Raw genomic sequence first — 20,622 nt, forward strand, 5'->3', positions numbered from 1 at the left:
TTATTCCACGAGGGAGACCAGCAGATGAACTCAACGCGTGTTTAAAATCCATGCTTCTCCCACGGTCGGTTATATGTCGCGTGTTCTCGGGTAGGTACACCAAAAAATGTATACATTTAAGCATGTAATGGGCAAACAAAAAATGAGGTATACCCGAAGGCACTGCAGTAGTACTCAATGTAACTTTACTTCTTAAATGTTAATGTTTTACTGTTTAATAATTTATATGCTTCTTATATGTTGTTCAAATTCTTTTATCAAAATACCAGTGACAGCGCAATGCACGATAACATGAAGTGAATACACCATATGCATCCGCCCACGGCCGCCCTGGTGTGCGCAGATAGGAGTTGATTCTACAATAAAATAAAATAAAGATAAAAAGAGTAATACAATCATCACCCATAAAGCGGATAGCAGACGTGACGTACTATATGTGTACCAGATTTCAAGTCAATAGGTGAAACGGTTTGCAAGCTACAGGTGATTTAAAATCCTGGACAGACAAACGAATAGCCACGGTAGCAAATTATAGAAGAAGATTTTACTGTTTAATAATTTATATTTATATGAAATGTGCTTCTTATATATTACTTCATATTCTCATATGATAATGATGTTAATGTTGTTTATATTGATTTCTATGTTATTGTAAGTGCATGTATGTGTGTATATGTATGTATGTATGTATATATATATATATATATATATATATATATATATATATATATATATATATATGTATATATAAAATATGTGTATATGTATATATAATATATATATTATATATATACACACATATACAGATATATTATATATATATATTATATATACATATACACATATATTTTATATATATATATATATACACACACATATATACAGATATATTATATCCATCCATCCATTATCCAACCCGCTGAATCCAAACACAGGGTCACGGGGGTCTACTGGAGCCAATCCCAGCCAACACAGGGCACAAGGCAGGAACCAATCCCAGGCAGGGTGCCAACCCACCGCAGGATATATTATATATATATATATATATATATATATTATACATATAATATATATATATGTGTGTATATGTATGTATATATATAATATATGTGTATATGTGTATATATATATATATATATATATATATATATATATATATATATATATATATATATATATATTTATATATATATATATATATATATATGACAGCAACACTCATAACAATGACAACACAATTACATTGACAATCATGTTACGTTATTTTTAAAATGTTTCCTTTACTTTTTCATAACCTCTTTAACACACTACTTCTCCGCTGCGAAGCGCAGGTATTTTACTAGTAGAAAATAATTGTCAGCTTTAAAAATACAGGAAGCCATGGGCCCCGCTCTCCCTCTCTGTACTTACATGGAGTTGGTCATTTTTATGTCCTACACCACCCATATCTTCTGTTATATATTATATATTCACCTGGGTATTTGCAAATTTATATTTACATACAGTAATTGTTGGTTGTATTGTATTTACATGTATTGCCTTTAAATTTGTCCCATATATATGTTTTTCTGATGCATTTTTCTATCAGTTTTTGTTGTGCTGTAACTGTATACTTGTTAATTATATTTTTCATTTTTGTTTATATTGTTTTCATTTTGCTTGGTTTATTTCTTTACATTTACTATATTTGTATTGTCTTTAATAACAAATTTCTATTTTATCTTTTATTTGTTGTATTACTTTGTTACTCTTTATTTTTTATATTGCAACCATATTTTATGATTTTATTTATATTTTTATTTATATTTTATTATTCCTATTTGTTGTAATTTTATTTATATTACTTTTAATGTTTATCTCTACCCTTGGGTGGCACAGTGAGAAAGTAGTAAATAATTCAGTGTTAATCACAAGTGACTACAAGCATTTACAGAATACTTGAATTTATATTTTTATTCTGCAGGCATTGATTATATAACTTTTGCAGAAGTTTAGTTTTCAGAGTCACCAAGTTCAACTCTCTTATGGGTGAGGTCAGTGATTTGACATCTGCCTTTGTATAAGTGTGTTTTAAGATATCATGCATTAGCTGTGGTTTAGTTCTACTTTCTTTACCATGAAGGATTTTGATGACTAATTCTTAACCTGACAATGTACTGAATTAACAGACATTTTAGTAGCTATATGAAATATGCAATGGTTCACTGACAATTAAAATATAAAATTTCATTTATTTGGACTGCATTTTTTTGCACTTTGGAGAATCCTTGGCATTAAAGTCATTTAGTGAGACTTTTGTACCACCATTTGCTGAAAATCCTCCAGATTGTATGCACAAAAAGAACATTCTGGTTTTTTAAAAAAAGTTAGACAATGCTTTGTGGTAAGGGAAGAGATGTTAGTGTTGCAGGCAGTCAAAGGATGAGAATTAGAGAAGAACTAAAATTACATGTTTGTGTTTATTTTGTTTTTCAGTTGCTGCACAAATCTCAATCTTTATATTCAAAGTACAGCTTATAGTTTTAGGCAGTGCAGACACAGCAGGAGACAATCAGAGCATCAGCAGTGTTGAGAAAGCTGTTAAAATGACAATTTTAAAGCAATTGAAATGACAAAAGAAAAATAGATTTATGCTACTTTTTTTCCCCATTGTCACTAATAATAAAGGAAACTAGCTGCTGTATACTTGCTATGATGTATATTTAAAAGTTCCTACATAAAATAGCCAAAACGCATGAGCTTTCACTCATGCACAACCACAATAAATACAAAAATAGACAAGCATCCTAAAAAAAAAATCAAAGAACCAATGATATGTTTTTTTTTTTTTTGTTTTTATTTATTACATCTTTTCTCGTGGTTACTATTTCAAAACTTTTTGCTAGCATAATACCTGGAACCGACATAGCAAGCATTAGGCGTAAGGCAGGAACAATCCCTAAATGGGGCATCAGTCCACTGCTGGGTGAATTCACACACACAAACACAAAGTAGGGCCAATTTAGCATTGCCAGTCCACCTAACATGCATGTCTTTAGGCTGTGGGAAGAAATTGGAGGAATCCTGGGTGGACATTGAGAAAACATGCTAAATTCAATCATGGAGTTTACCTTTAACACCAAATCTTGCTTACTCCATTTCCTCCTTCAGTAGACATTCAGAACCATCAGCTGTAATGTTAATACCTCTAAGCTCCAAGAGCAAGGTTAGCTTACTGAGACTGTTTTCTATTATGGTGTTGCATCATATGCCCTTAATTCTCAGATGTCTGGAAGAAGAAAAATTGGATATGGGAAATGCTGCAAAAATGCGTAGAGGTTTGAGGGTGCTTTTGTTAAAAAAATCTGCTGCCTGCATTTTAATGTACCAAGTGCAATTGGTGGTGCAGGAGCTTGACTGCTTCATTTAGTCTTCCGTGATTCAATTTCAGCTTGCACTACACACATGATCTGTCACTTTATCAGGATATATTACTGCCAGAGTTTCTCAGCCATTGTTTAGTTAAGTGATTTGATATTGTGTGGAAGTAAGTCATTGAGACTTGAGATCATTTCTTTGTGTTTTGTGTAACTCCTCTTCTTTTGGAACATATAGAAGTATAGCTGAGCAAAGGTGTTGGTAATGATACATTTCAAAAAAATTTCTTCGGGTCATTGGTATGAATATTTTTCATTGGTCGAAAATGTACCTTGCACTTAGGTGCTTTATTGCAGATCTCCTGAAAGATCAGGGCAAATTGCACTTTGGCATTAGATCTCCTGTCTTCTACCTGCTTGGCGACTTTCTCGGCTGATGAGAAAAGGTCAGTAGATTCAGTTTTCCTTCCGAAGAACACATGGCAAGTGAAATGATTTAAAGAGCAACTTTTCACATACATTTTAATGTAAGGAACACTTTAGCTGTGTCAAATGCAGTGAAAGGTTATTGGTCTTGAATGGATGAATTACCCAAAAATGTTTTAAAATTTTTTTGTCATGCTTGATCTTATAGGTCTATATAGCTCATTGAAAGTAAATATAGCTTCTAGTCACTCTACCCATCTTGTTTCACAATGAGTTCAGAGTTGAGTTTTCTTCTGGTGAAGCATATGCTACTCTGTTTCATGTCTCAGGTACACGAATTAAAGAATGGAGTCATAAAAAATTGCAAACTTCAGAAACAATACCAAAACAGTTTCTCACCAAATAATCAAATGTTGTATAGTTTAACAGTGGAATTACCAAAGCCTACGAAAAAACTTGTAAACCCGGCCCACTTTAAATCCCTTCGTACCTCTCCGTCAGCATCTTTTGTCTTGTAAATGTGCCGATCAAGACAAGCAGTAAGCAGCCTACTATTCCATCCCCCCCACCACAGAAGAATGGGCAGAAAGTTCTCCCAGCTCAAGCCTTGATTATCTGGGAGTGAGGTACCTAGAGTTGCATAGGGAAATAATAGATCGTTATTTGGAACACATGCATTTCATGTGTGTTCTGTTTCTACAACAGTCTATGTAAACACATTGTTAAAACAGAAACATTTTTTAATATTTTAGTAATAAATGACAAAATGTAGACATAAACTGAATAATATGTGAAGCCTGGAGTCCAAAGATCAAATAAACACTTTCACAAAAGGTACAAGGATGATACAACAGCTTCCGTGGCTCAGCGGTAAGAACTGCTGATTTGTAATCAAGAGAGCCCAAGATTGATCCTGATTGCCTCGTAAATTTACCATTTTGAGTAGTGAGCTGCTCTTATTATTAATATTATACAATAAAAACATACATTTGATTTGCGTCTGTACCAGCCGGTGTAAATTTATAGTACTTGTAAAAGTTAGCATTTTTTTTTCCACTTTTATTCTCTCAGTCACAATCACAATACATACTAACCCCCACATCCAATGGTTTGATTTAGTAGTTAGTTTGCTGTGAGTGCATAGGCATCTATGGGATATCTATATGATACAAGAACTATATCTTGGTCACAGTACATTGAGGATGTAGAATGGGTTAATGGCTGGTGTTGTTTCAGTCTTCAAAACTGTTGGATAGTAAGATACAGTATAAGAACGTTACTTTTGATTCAGTTTATTTGCAAATTTGTACAGTTGGTGAAACACTATACACATCAAACTAACTGCTTTTTATCATTTTTAAACTGAATGCCAAGCTCTGAAATCTACTGCTGCTCACTAATCATTACCTCACTTCTTAATCTAGCTTCCACTACTCTTTCCCATAACTTCATGCTGTGGCTCATCAATTTTATCCCCCTGTAGTTACTACAGTCCTGCACATCCCCCTTATTCTTAAATATAGGCACCAGTACACTTCTTCTCCACTCCTCAGGCATCCTCTCACTTTCCAAGATTCCATTAAACAATCTGGTTGAAACTCCACTGCCATCTCTCCTAAACACCTCCATGCTTCCACTTTTCCATTCTTCATCCTCTTCATAGTTGTCCTTACTTCCTCCTTGCTAATCCATTGCACTTCCTGATTCACTATCTCCACATCATCCAACATCTTCTCTCTCTCGTTCTCTTCATTCATAAGCCTCTCAAAGTACTCTTTCCATCTGCTCAACACTCTCTCCTCGCTTCTAAGTACGTTTCCATCTTTATCCTTTATTACCCTAACCTGCTGCACATCTTTCCCAGCTCTGTCCCTCTGTCTAGCCAATCGGTACAGGTCCTTTTCTCCCTCTTTAGTGTCCAACCTCTCATACAACTCATCATACACATTTTCTTTAGCCTTCGCCACTTCTGTCTTCACCTTGCACCTTATTTCCTTGTACTCTTGTCTACTTTCTGCATCTCTCTGATTATCCCACTTCGTCTTTGCCATCCTCTTCCTCTGTATACTCTCCTGTATTTCCCCATTCCACCACCAGGTTTCCTTTTCCTCCTTCCTCTGTCCAGATGTCACACCAAACACCCTTCTTGCTGTCACCCTTACTACATCTGCTGTAGTTTCCCAACTGTCTGGTAATTCTTTACTACCACCCAGTGCCTGTCTCACCTTTTCCCTAAACTCACCCTTACAGTCTTCCTTTTTCAACTTCCACCATTTGATCCTTGGCTCTGCCCTCACTATCTTCCTCTTGTTAACCTCCAACATCATCCTACAGACCACCATCCTATACTGCTTAACTACACTTTCCCCTGCCACAACTTTGCAGTTTTCAATCTCCTTCAGATTGACTCTTCTGCATAGGATGTAATCTACCTGTGTGCATCTTCCTCCACTCTTGTACGTCAACCTATGTTCCTCCCTCTTCTTAAAATACGTATTCACCACAGTCATGTCCATCCTTTTAAATCCACTATCCTCTGACCTTCTTCATTCCTCTCCTTGACACCATACCTACCCATCACCTCCTTGTCTCCTCTGTTCCCTTCACAAACATGACCATTGAAATCCGCTCCAATCACCACTTTCTCTCCCTTGGGTACACTGTTCATCACTTCATCCAACTCACTCCAAAAATCTTTTTTCTCATCCATCGCACACCCAACTTGCGGGGCATATGCACTAACAACATTCATCATCACACCTCCAATTTCCAGCTTCATAATCATTACTCTTTTCACCTCCAAAACACTCTTGACATACTGTTCCTTCAGAATAACCCCTACTCCATTTCTCCTCCTATCCACACCATGATAGAACAATTTGAATCCACCTCCAATCCACCTGGTGTTACTCCCCTTCCATTTAGTCTCATGCACACACAATATATCAACCTTCCTTCTCTCCATCATCGGCTAACTCTCTCCCCTTACCAGTCATACATGCCAACATTCAAAGTTCATACTCTCAGTTCCACTCTCTTTACCTTCCTCCTCTCCTCCTGCCTCTGGAGACGTATCCCCTCTCTTCTTCTTCTGCCAACAGTAGCCCAATTTCCACCAGCACCCTGTTGGCTAACAGTACTGGTGGCAGTCGTTGTTAACCCGGGGCTTGACTGATCCGGTATGGAAATTTGTATTGTTGTCCACATACTGTATTGATTTGGCAAAATTTTACACTGGATGAACTTCCTGACATAACCCTCCCCATTTATCTAGGCTTGGGACCAGCACAAAGAAACACACTGGGTTTGCATCCCCTGTGGCTGGGTTATTGTTATGGGATATTATGGTAGTTATTTTATATAATAAAATTGTAATAAATAAAATAATATAATAATGAAATTTGTAAATTTCCCCTTGGGATTAATAAAGTATCTATCTATCTATCTATCTATCTATCTATCTATCTATCTATCTATCTATCTAATTAAGTCTGGGAAGCAAAATCATAATATCTGTCTCTACAGATTAGTTAATATTTTATTGTGTGGTAAGCACAATGGTCAGTTTGTTTTTGAATTCAGATGTACACCACCACTGTAGAAGATAATTATTTTTAAATGATGAAACATTTTGGGATGGTTACTCCAAAAGTGATACACCTTTCGCCAATGGGTATCTGAAACATTCACAAATGTCTGTGAACCAAAATTCACATGCATGAAAATCATTTTCAGCTGAACACATTTTTTGGTGCATGAACAATAAAAGATAAGTATTATGTTTTTATTGATACAGAATATGTTTTGTTATACAGTTAATATAATGAAATTTGCAGTGACCTTACAAATATTTTTTATATAAAAGATGAAAAGATTGTAATGAAAATGTCAATCGACCATATCTTAATGATAATATTAATGGACAAATATTGTTAGAATCCTTGCACTACAATTAGTTTGAAATTGCTTTCTTTTACTCTGTGTTTAAAGCAATCTGTATTTTTCAGAGCATGCATTATGTAATTATGCAATTTGTTACAGCATTATGAGTCTGCATTTAGCAAAGAACATCATACAAAAATAAAATTATTAATCATTGTTACAGTCATATTTTGGCTATTAGTGACAACACATTCAGTGGCAATTAAAAAATTAAATGTTGTGCATTATTATTATTTCGGAGATAGCAACATAAGTGAGTTTGTAGCTGCTAGTATTGTCCAGAAAATCATATATTTTGAAAATTGTTATCTGGGTCATCTTAATTGTCTTTCAGTGTCATGGTGTTCAATTTTGGCCAGGGTTCTTCCCCTGGCTGGGGTTCAAATGCTGAATATATGTCTGTTTTGTTCATTGTTTAAGGTAACATTGTTGATTATGTAGTTTCTGTATGTTTAAACATCTTTTATTATGCGTCAAGTGTTGTGTAACTTGTCCCCCAAGAGGCATTATCATCATCAAGGGACTGTCTTCAGCCCTATAAAGAATGGGATAACACACAGTCCCTTGCGGTTCATCGTGAATACGTTTGTGTTTGGTGAAATCTCTTGAGTTATTTCTGTGCTTTTTGACCTCTGCACCCTGTTTTTTTTACCAGTTCTAGATTTCCTATTGGAACTTTGTTCACTTTTGGGATTGTCTTTTGAAGCTATTGCCTTCTTTGCCTTTTTTTTTCTTCTGAATTATTTTTTGCTACAGAGCATTTTTGTGAATATATATATTTGTTTTTAATATTTGAAGATTTTTCTTTACCCTTTTTGTTTTTCTAGCCAAGGTTTGATGGTTATTCCACCCGATTGGGTATTTTTGAGTCATTATTTGGGAATTTTGTGCTTGGGAACTCAAATTTACAATACATGGCAGTTCAACCCCTGCATGATGTGAGATTCCCAAGGTGTTCCACAGAATAACTACCACATATTGAAATATTTTCTGTGAAAAACAGACTTTTTTGCTGTGTTTATTCAAGAGCTGTAAAGTTGTTTCTTGAAACTATGGAGGAAAAAAATAAGACCATTAGCCGCAGGCTGGGGTGGTATCACTTACCTTGGAAGAGTTTGGATGGTTTGATGGTGATCCTCGGGCACGGATGTGTGACAACATATGTACACTGATCAGCCTCAATATTAAAACCATTTGCCTAATATTGTGTAGATCTCTTTTGCTGCCAAAACAGCTCTGATCCATTGAAGGTGTCCTGTGGTATCTGGCATCAAGAGGTTAGCAGCAGATCCTTTAAGTCCATGGAGGCGAGGTGGGGCCTCCATGGATTGAATTTATTTTTCCAGCATATCCTGCAAATGCTCGGCTGGAGTGAGATCTAGAGAGTTCAGAGACCAAGTCAACACCTCAAAATCTGTCATGTTCCTTAAACCATTTCTGAACAGTTTTTGCAGTAGGACGGGGAACATTATCTTACTGAAAGAGGACTTTGCTGTTAAGGGGAGTAAATGATTAACAATTTTTACATACATCAAAGTAGCATCTTCATGAATGCCAGTACCCAAGGTCATTGCCCAGAGCATTACACTTCCTTTACTGGCTAGCCTTCATTCCAAAGTTCAACTTGCGTCCATCTCTCTTCCCCAGGTAAATGACACACACACACACTTGTCTTTCCAAACTATCTAAAAGAAAATATTATTCATCAGACCATGCCACCTATTTCCACTGCTCTTGGGTCCAGTTCTAATGCTCACATGCCCTTTCGGTGGTGGACAGAGGTCAGCATGGGCAATCTACCCTATGCATTGCGATGCACTATGTGTTCCAAAACCTTTCTCTCATTGCCAGCATTATGGTTTTCAGAAATGTGTCCTGTTGCATCGGGTCATCAGTTCACCAATTCACCAATTGTCCTTTCTTGTACCACTTTTGGCAGATACTAACCATTACATACTGGGAACACCCCACCGAACCTGTTTTTGAAATGCTCTAACCAAGTCATCTACAGTGATACCTTGAGATACGAGTTTAATTCATTCCATGACCGAGCTCGTAAGTCAAAATGCTTGTATCTCAAATTAATTTTCCCCATTGAAATTAATTGAAATGAGATTAATTTGTGCCAGCCCCCAAAAAACCACCCCAATTTTTTGTTAAATGTTTTCAACATAAGAAAAATGTATTTATAATGAACAAATATTGTATACAAACAAAATAAAACCTAATACATAAAAGAGAATCTAAAGAAATAAACAGATGTTGGCAAAGCCGATTAGCATATTGTAATGTTTTTTTCTTTCACTTCACTTTTGCTTAACTTAATTTTCTTCTTCACTAGTTTTTTTCTTTTTTGCCATGCTTTCATCACTTTCATTCGCAGGGCGTTTCAATAGAAACCTGTCCAAGGAGCTTTGTTTAGTCCTCCCCTTTAGAATGTTTCTGAAATGAGTTAGGCAATTGTCATTAAATAGCGCAGCTGCAAGTTCAGTTTCATTTCAATAAAGTGAGGTGTTAGGCAAGTGTCATTAAATAGCGCCGCTGCAAGTTCAATTTCTTTTCAATAAAGTCAGGCATTAGGCAAGTGTCATTAAATAGCGCGGCTGCATGTTCAGTTTCTTTTCAGTAAAGTCAGGCGTTAGGCAAGTGTCATTAAATAGCACCACTGTATGATCAGTTGTCATTTTTTCAGGGTGTTTCTTTTCTTTAAAGTTCAAAACTTTTTCCAACATTGCAAACACTTCCTTTATCTCACTTTAAGAGATAACCTCCTCCGCGATACCGATCTCCTGCAGAACCTCCGTATTTTGCTGCGTATGTAGTTCCGTCAACTCCTCTGTTGTCAGTTCCTCGGAATTTGCGGGGACAAGCTCTTTGATGGCTCGTATTTCGAATTTTGGCTCATAACTCAAGACAAAAAATCGACCTAGTAACGGCTCGTATCTCAAAAAACTTGTACATTGGGGCACTCGTATCTCAAGGTATCACTGTATTATGATTTGGCCCTTGCCAAAGTCACTCAGCCTTATGCTTGCCCATTATTCCTGCTTCCAACACATCACCTTCAAGAACTGATTGTTCACGTGCTGCCTAATATATTCCACCCCTTGACAGGTGCCATTGTAACAAGATAATTAATATTATTCACTTCACCTGTCATTGGTTTTAATGTTATGGCTGATTGTTATTTATGCACATGACCCACAGGCACAACACAGTCCCAAGCACACCAAACAAAACCCACACAATACTTCTTTGCACCATCATTTCTCCTGGCAAGCGTAGTCTTCCTCTGATTCAGGCTCCTCGAGTGGTGGCTGCTGGTCCCTTTTAGAGTCCACCCGGAAGTGCTCCAGGTGCTTGATTGCCGAGTTCCAGTTACACTTCCGGGTACACTTCCCTGCTGTAGCACCCCCTGGCGGCGCCTGCGCAACCCAACGGGGCTGCACCAAACTCCAATTCCCATGGAGCCCTGCGGGAAACCGAGGCACCACTCCAACCCAGGCGGGTTGCCATATAGATAGAGATAGATAGATAGATACTTTATTAATCCTAAGGGGAAATTCACAAAGGTGAATAGCGTCCAGGGGGGGGTATTGCAAAGTCCTTGGCTGCTTCCCCTGAACATATATCGAAGGAGCATTGGACCCTGGTTGTCCGCCACAACACACACACACATATTTTGTAGTCTGTGGTATGGAGTTTAATGATCTGCTTATTTTATGGTTTGGACCTTTTAGTTCAAATATGTTGAGGCACTGTTGGTCTGCTCCTCCTGATTTACATGGACACAGTGCTTATCACTCTCATTTTAGAAAGATTATGTATCCAACTTTATAAGGATTTAAAAAATCCTCAGCTTTTATCCTTATGCATGCAGTTGTGAAAGTGTGCCAACAAGAGTGCATGTTTTTAGACCTTTTTTTCCAAGTGCTAAAGTATAGTGTTTAATTCTTGTAACTATGGATGATTTCCAGTGAGTAGTTACAGGAACGTTTGTAAGCTTTATGGTTCACCAGCATACTTTTACTTTGCAGGTGATTGAGTATTTCTTATTTGCCAAGAGAGATTTCATTTAAACTTTAATGTCATAAATAAATGTGTTCATCTCCTTCAGCAGTCAATAGTAACAAACGGACATACAGTATATCAGCAATGCTTCATTTGAGCATGTCTATATATCCATTGCAGCATTAGGATAAGGTTTATTTTAAATAAATATATTTAAGATTTAAGTAAAAAGTTGCAAGTTTTATATATTTATTTATTTATTTCCCCGTCTAACTGTATTTTATATATACAAAAATATATAACATTTTCAAAATCTTAACAGCAGTTCATGAATTTGATCTCAAATAGTAAATGCAGAACCATTTTTTCAGCTGGAACATTTACAATCACAGGGGTCCATGCATAAAACTACCTCTGGCACTCTACATGGTTAGTTGAGCATGAATTGTATGTTACATTACTTTATGGTCAATGTCTCTCACAACATTCTTAGCGTCATTTCCATCTTAACAATGTGCATGTATTTTTTTTTTCTTTCTGTGACAGTTAGCCTTAAATAAGAAGTTAACATTTTTTGCCATCTCTTGGCAGTGTACATTAGGCACATGAATGCTGGTGTCTTCTGCCACTGAGCAATGGAGAGGTGCTACATGACTACAATGTACTGTATTCTTACAGTATTATTATCATTGTTGTTATTGCAGACTTATATACAGTATAACCTAAACGTTTTATACTGAACATTTTAAAAACTATAAGTACTGTTTATATAGTTAAAATTTGGGCCTGGTTAAAATATAGCCGATTTAGTGTCTGTGTTACACTAATAGTTTAAAGCATTAGAAGAGTGGAAACAAAAAAAAAAAAAAAGACAAAAGACAGAATATCTCAGAGAGGTCTGAGGAAGACCCTAAGAACATGGCATCAGTAAGTCAGCTGCCAACTTGGCACCTTTTTAGGGAGGCTTTTCAGGACTCATAAGTATTCTGTGCATGTTCTCCCTGTGACTCTGGGCTCCTGTTTCCTCCTACAGTCAAGAGATGTGTATGTCAGAGATACTGATGATGCTAAATTGGCACTTAATGGGTTGGTGTCCTGACCATGGATTTTTCCTGCCATGCATCTGATGCTTGCTGGGATAGGCCCCAACTACTCTACAAACAAGCTCTGATTAAGTGGGTTTAGAAGATGGATGAATGTTGTCTGTAAACCTAGAATGCCAATTTGACCGTGGTTTTATCAACATATTTTAGTTATTGTAACAAACATACAAGAAAGGGACTATAGTAATGAGAACACTATGTATAAAAGGGAAACGTGGCAGTCTAATTGGAAATGCTATTTGAGATGATCACTATGTGTGTAGCAGTTTGCTATCATGCAAGCCGTAGTAGATCTATTAGTAGCATCTCAGAGGCAACTTGGCTTGCTGCATATTCTGGAAGGCACTTCAGCACTCAGATAGTTTATTTAGCTCAAGTAAGTTGCAGGAAAATTCTTTGGTATTTGCATTTTTCTGGGTAATTTAATGATTTACGATAATCCAGTCACCACAGTGTCAAGTCCTTCCTGTGGCATATGCAAATGGATTACATGACTGGAGGTGTGAACTGTTGTGAAACTGCCGATGTAAAGGTCTTAGTATGGCATCGCGGATGGTGTTAGGGTCTCGCCCCCTGTTTAGGGATGATTGTTCCAGTCAGACAGATGTGACTTCTTTTATACCTGTTTTAAACCAGTCCTCTTCTTTGTCCCAAATGTGCACCATACACCTGAGTGGTGAAACATCTTCATGAAGCCTCAGAAAATCCAGGTGGTTTTTCACTCTCTGCAAACAGATTTATCTGGTCTTATTTTTTCATTCATTGACTGTTCTGATGACTTGAGGTACTGTTGGCTGTGCAGCAAGTTCCTGTACTGTGGAATGTGGAAGCATTTTTTATCAGAAACAGAATTATCTTTCATACTGTTACCTACTATGAAAGCATTTTTGTGAATGAGACGTTTAAGATCCTTATTATTTTTGACATATTTTGATGGTTACTTACTGATATAGCAAATGGAAGTTTTGCACTTTAAACAAATGATGTAACCAAATTGGTTTACAGCTGGCTGAACTTAAGTGTACATGCTGTAAATATGTTTTTCTTTGCTCTGTCCTCACTGTTGCTCACAACAAGCATTCAGTGGTTTGCAGAATGTCCATGTAGTGCTTGCCCTGACAGTTGTGATAAGCTGGACAACTTGTGATAAAGAAACGGCTTTGAGGTATCTATCCGCATTAGTACCAGAGCTTGTAGGTTTCACATCACCCAATTGAAGGTCACTGTCTCAATCACTGTAATTATTAACAAAATATCATCTTGCAACAAATCTGTTTGTTTCAAAACATCAACTACTTTATACCTTTTTCATGACAACATAACTACGGACTGTGTGTTTCTCAAACTATTTTCTGCAAGCTGTTGTCTTAAACACAAAAAAATCTACAGCTATCCAGTAGATGGCAGCAATATAGTAGATATCTGAAATGCAGCAGCAGGGATCGCCAGCCAACTGGCTGCGTCTGTAGTCACTGTGTATTGACATACGAGTTATATTATATGTGGTGTCTAGACAGGCTCAATAAGATACGAGTTAACTCGTACATCACATTCAAAGTTACGCAGTTGTCTCACTTTACAATATATGTACGTGTGTGTGTATATTCTCATACTTTTAAAATGTATGCATGTGTATGTGTGTATCTCTATATATAATCTTCATTTGGATCTTGATCTTTGTTTGTCCGCGAATTCCACGCATGCGTAGACCACCTTCCAGTTTAGTACGTTGTTGTTACTCACGGATGTCAACAATGTGCCGGAATAACGAAAGGGGTGGTGGACAGTGTTACGCTGGTTATCTCCTGAGGCCTGGTTAGAGAATGAGATTGCCGAAGATAAAAGGTACGTGCCTACGTAACATATGAATGAAAGAAAGACAGTGGGTAAAATGAATGACAACGTAACAGCACGTTCCGGAAATTATTATTGTTACGTTGTAGCCGGCGAGTGCTGCGCGTCTCACAGTTGTACCCTGGCTTGCTCACATGTCAGTGAAGTGATCCCTATTTATGCTTTAAAGAGCCTGGATACCTATGTGTCCCCCTTTTATAACCATTGCTCCGTGTATATTGCCTTACTCTTTGGATTGCCACAAAGCAACCTGCGAGATTGGAGAAAGGTTGAGAAGAGATCATGAGAAGAAACGACAGCGTCGTGAAAATGAGACGGACTGTGAACGGAGAGAAGCAGAATTGCTCCTACACCACCACATAATTACTATTCGGACAGTGATTCCGAGTAGGCTGTTCCTATTGAATCAATGTCCAAGGGTTTTGTTTTGTAATTTTGTTTCCCTTATAAAAAAATCATAATGCTGTGCGACGAAGGGCCCAGTTCACGACTGGTAGCCGCGTTTAAACAGGGAGCCCTTCACAGACAACTTTAACACGCGCAACGTAGTTGGGCGCACATGGCTAGTATGTATATATAATATAAAATCAAAACTAAAATATCCAAAAAATGAATATCTGCATTCCTATACTGCAGTCACCAATTCTAAGTTGCAGACTGACACTGGCAACCTCTACCTGACTATCCTTCTCTCTCTATCTCCTCAACTCCTGTGAATCTTTCCTTTCTAGTCTGTTGATTTATAATGACCCAGACATCCCCTCTCAGAGAAATGCATGCCTGGAATCTTCAAGAGAGTATCGGGTTTGTTTCATACTCCAACATTGCAAATTATGACGAAATCCATGTTTAAATGAAAATTGGAGAAGATATATTATTTCCTAATACACAAAACCATCTGGCAATTTCCTGGAAATGTTTTGCAGCAATAACAGATAAGCCAGTGTTGGTTTTTGTAAAATGCTGGCTATTAGAAGTTGCTGATTCAGCAAAGACTAGATATTTTTGCCTTTGTTGTACATAGTGCCTTGCAAAATTATTCAGGCCTATGACCAATTGACCAAATGTCTAACTTTACTAAATAACAAATCATTCATAAAATTGTTTGTGATCTATGATATTTTTATTTCAAAATCTTACAAATGTGACCTTATTTTATATTAGAAAAAATGTGGTGAATTAAAAAAACAAAATATGAATAGGAAATGGTTGAGAATTAGAGTTATAATGATTATTTTTTAATTGAGAAAAGGTCCCTGCCTAATCAACTTTAAACTAATATTTTATTGTTATTCGTTTTGAAAATAAAATATTTATTCTGAAAAAGTCTTTGTGTTTTGTACAGTAGAGAACATTCACTCATAATGCTCTAGGACATCACAAAACAGTAATTTGCTTTAGAATATTAAAACGTTACAGGTTATTTGTAAATCTCTTACACCATCATGAGCAAGGAACTTGAATAGTGTTAATACTATGGCATCACCCATGCAAACCATTTTGAACCATAATTTAACTCTGTATAAAACTTAATCGAAGTTCTTGCTTTATGTTAAGCCTTAACACATTTTGAGAAGATTGTTGTTATGTCATGACAATGAGAGTGAGTTGTTACCAATAAAACTGCTCTACTGTGTGAATTATACTATCAATGAAATTTGATAAATTATGAAATTATAAACCTGTCTAACTTAAAAAATAGCAGAAATTTGCATAAAATGTTTTTTCCACTAACATCAGTTACAACAGGGTTTTAAAAATAGCATTATAAAAAAGCTTTATATAATTATGCACTAATATGACAATGTACTTTAATTGCAATGCTTCTTTTTGTTAATCTTTCTCTGATGAAATATGCACTTTTTAAAATCTGATCTTAATCAAGATAACATTGTTAAGTTTTCTTTCAATATGCACTTTGTTGACTTCCTCATACTGTAATTGTATGCCATTCTTCTACAAATGAAAAGACCCAGAAGGAAACAGAAACAGATTAGGAAACATCAATTATTAAATAATTATTGAAATATAGGAAATATTTTGTTTGAACAGCAACATGGGTGTTATTTGGCAAAATACGTTAGCTGCATTACACTATTTACATAATATTTTGATTATAGAAATGTTAAATTATTTTAGTATAACATCAAATGTAAAATTTCCTGAACCATTTATTGAGATTAAACATTTCTTAAATTATTTATTTTTCATTTTAAAGAATCATTGGCTGAGTCTAACAAACATTTGCAATCGATCCAAAAGGTATTCAGACTACTTCACTTTCTGCACTCTTTATTGTTTTGTGAAGTTAATTTTAAGTGGATACATATGCCATTTTTGTCCATCAATCCACACTCAATAGCCTGAAATGGCAAAGTGAAAGCTGTTATGAGAAAGATTTGCTAATTTATTAAAAATCAAAAACTGAAATCCCTCATTCATTTCAGCATCTATCCATCCATTTTCCAACCCGCTGAATCCGAACACAGGGTCACAGGGGTCTGCTGGAGCCAATCCCAGCCAACACAGGAACCAATCCTAGGCAGGGTGCCAACCCACCGCAGGACACACACAAACACACCCACACACTAGGGCCAATTTAGAATTGCCAATCCACCTAACCTGCATGTCTTTGGACTGTGGGAGGAAACCGGAGAGCCTGGAGGAAACCCACGCAGACATGGGGAGAACATGCAAACTCCACACAGGGAGGACCTGGGAAGCGAACCCAGGTCCCCAGGTCTCCCAACTACGAGGCAGCAGCATTACCCACTGCGCCGCCCTCATTTCAGCATTTAGACTTTTAATTCCATACATTGTAGAAACTGGTTTGGCAGCAGTTGCTACTTTGATTCTTCTTGAGTAAGTTTCTACAAACTGTGCACACCTGGATATGGGCAGTTTATTCTTCCTGGTAGATCTTCTCAAGGTAGTTAGCTTGAATGGGAAGCATTTGTAAACTGCCATCTTCAGGTTTCTCTGTTATGTGGGGTCTAGGTCTGGGTGGGCTTTGGCTGGGCCACTCGAAGACAATCGGAGACTTGTTCCAAATCAATTTCAATGTTGTCTTGGTGTTTCCAGCAGGGGGTGCTCTATCTCCCCTAGGATGTATTTCTTGCTTCAAAGTTTACAAACATTTTAAGCAACTAGTCCATTTGTAGTGCTTACTACAATAGTTATAATAATGTAAATAGTAAGGTGATAAATTTTAATGTTAAAGTGAGAGCTGCCACTGACATAGTCGGCTCCAGAAAACCATTAAAAAATCCTCCAGCACTGTTACACCATGGAAGACCCAAAGAGTGTCTGATTTAAAGAAAACATGCCAGAGAGCTGAACGTAAATGGAGAAAAACTAAATTGATTATTTACTATGAAATATTGGAGGCTAAAATAACAGAATACAACAACATAGTCCATCTTGAGTGGCAGTGTTATTCTCTAAAATTATAAATAACAATGCTGGTAATCCAAGAGTTTTTTTTATTCTCTACTATTGATAGATAGATACTTTATTAATCCCAAGGGGAAATTCACAAGGAGTGATCAATAAATAAAAATAAAAAAAATAAAAGTAGAAAAGTACACATACACATACAGTCATACACGGAGCTGCTGAAAAGGCTGCCACTCTCGGCGGCGCTGGAACTAAGACTGATCGTTTGCTAAACCCAGGTCACTCAATGGAATGCCTCCAAAAAACTTCCTGTGAAACTTGTGAGGTTTTTGCTATATTTTTTTAATCACAAAATTAATGATATTAGAAATAATATAGCACATCCCCTGATCCTATTAAACCTTGGTATTCCATTTTAAGTGAATAGGATAGATTTACCCGATTTATATAGAATAATTTCTCACCTGAGACCCTCCACCTGTGTCCTTGACCCAATACCAACAAGTTTTCTCAAAGAAGTATCTGGCATGCTAACTGATAGTGTTGTTGACATTGTAAATTCATCATTAGATATAGGTGTCTTCCCAGACTGTCTTAAGAATGCTGTGTTAAACCCCTACTCAAGAAAAATAATCTCGACTCCTCTGTTTTAGACATTTTTAGACCTATTTCTAACCTGCCTTTCCTAAGTAAAATCCTAGAAAAGACAGTCATTATGCAGCTAAATGATCACTTGAATAAACATTCTGTTCTTGACAAAGTTTCAGTCAGGTTTTAGAACTGTACAGAAACTGCACTCGTTAAAGTAGTAAATGACTGGCGGGTATATGCACACAGAGGCTGTTTATCTGTTCTCATCCTCTTAGATCTGAGTGCTGCATTTGAAATCATTGATCACAATATTCTTAGAAATCACCTTAGTCAGTCGGTGGGCCCCTGTAGCAATGTATTAAATTGGTTTGATTCTCACTTAATAGGTAGAAAATTCTTTGTTAGTTGTGGTAATTATACTTCGAAGACACATGATATTCTAGATGGTGTTCCACAAGGATCTATCCTGGGTCCACTGCTCTTTTCGATCTACATGCTTCCATTAGGTCAGATGATCTCAAGGCATAACGTGAGCTACCAAAGCTATGCTGATGACACACAACTGTATTTATCAATAGTGCCTGATGACCCCGACCCTCTTGATTCACTGACCCAATGTCTTACTTGAGTGGATGAGTAGTAATTTTCTCAAACTAAATAAGGAGAAAACAGAAATCGTAGTGATTGCAAGAATAGATATAATGAAGATATTAGAAATAAACTTGATTAATTAGGCTTAAAAGTCAAGACAGAGGTAAAGAATTTATTGGTAATTAATGACTCTGACCTAAAATTTGAAATCACATATTAATCAGATCACTAGGACAGCATTTTTTTCACTTAAGAAATATAGCAAAAATTAGATCCCTTATAACTTTGCAATATGCTAAAGAATTATTTCACACTTTTTGTTTTTAGTCAACTTGATTACTGTAATTCACTCCTCTCAGGACTACCCAAAAAAGACATCTATCAATTGCAACTAGTGCAGCTGCCAGAATCTTAACTAGGAAATCTCTCCAGTTTTGATGTCACTACACTGGTTACATGTGCTATTTAGGATTGACTTTACAATACTGCTTATGGTTTACAAAGCCTTAAATAATCTTATATTTCAGAATGCCTCTCACCTTACACGCCAAATCCATACCCTTACATCTCCAAATGAGTGTCTGCTTATAATTCCAAGAGCTAAACTTAGAAGTGGTGAGGCAGCCTTCTGCTGTTATGGACCTAAAATCTGGAATAGTTAACCAACAGAAATTTGCCAGGCTAATATGGTGGAGCACTTTAAAAAAACTGCTAAAAACCCATTATTTTAATGACTTTCTTATAGCTTCATTTTCATGTAACCCTGATATTCTGCTTATGCATTTAATTATCATTATCATTCATGGTGGCTCCGCAATCCATAAAAACCCCTTCTTTCTCTCCTGTTTTTTTTCAGGTTTTCTGTGGTGGCGATCTGCACCACCACCACCACCTGATCAAAGCACCATACAGTTCCTACATTGATGGATCGAAGGCCAGATGTCCACATAACCATCATCATCATCTAATTCTTCCATGTGAAGCCTGAAAGCCATGAGGAGTGATTGAGATCATTTATGTTAGGTAGAATGTCCAGTGGGGGCCGGGTGGCCTCGGAACCACTGCAAATTTTGTTTGTTTTTTTTTGTCTACAGCCCTCTGGAGGTTTTTTTTTTTTTTTCTGTCCTCCTGGCCATCAGACCTTACTTTATTCTTTGTTACTTAGTATTGCCTAATCTTATTTTTATATTTTTCTTTTTTTTCCTTCATCTTGTAAACAACAACAACAACAACATTTATTTATATAGCACATTTTCATACAAAAAGTAGCTCAAAGTGCACTTTGAGGTACATCATTTGTATGAAAATGCACTATATAAATAAATGTTGTTTAACTTGCTTTAAAAGATAAC

At 36.5% G+C, this 20,622-nt stretch overlaps 1 protein-coding gene across 1 annotated transcript in view; it reads right to left on the minus strand.

Annotated features, from left to right (window-relative positions):
* Positions 1 to 6,258: 6,258 nt before the first annotated feature.
* Positions 6,259 to 20,622, minus strand: part of LOC127528313 (craniofacial development protein 2-like) — a 64,443-nt gene continuing 50,079 nt past the window's right edge. Inside the window, exon 2 of the mRNA XM_051928723.1 lies at positions 6,259 to 6,542. Within this exon, the coding sequence (XP_051784683.1) occupies positions 6,289 to 6,542 (254 nt within the window). The 3' untranslated portion in view covers positions 6,259 to 6,288. The remainder of the gene's footprint in view (positions 6,543 to 20,622) is intronic.

This window comes from Erpetoichthys calabaricus, chromosome 1, assembly GCF_900747795.2.
Source record: "Erpetoichthys calabaricus chromosome 1, fErpCal1.3, whole genome shotgun sequence".
NCBI classification, from domain to species: Eukaryota; Metazoa; Chordata; class Cladistia; order Polypteriformes; family Polypteridae; genus Erpetoichthys; species Erpetoichthys calabaricus.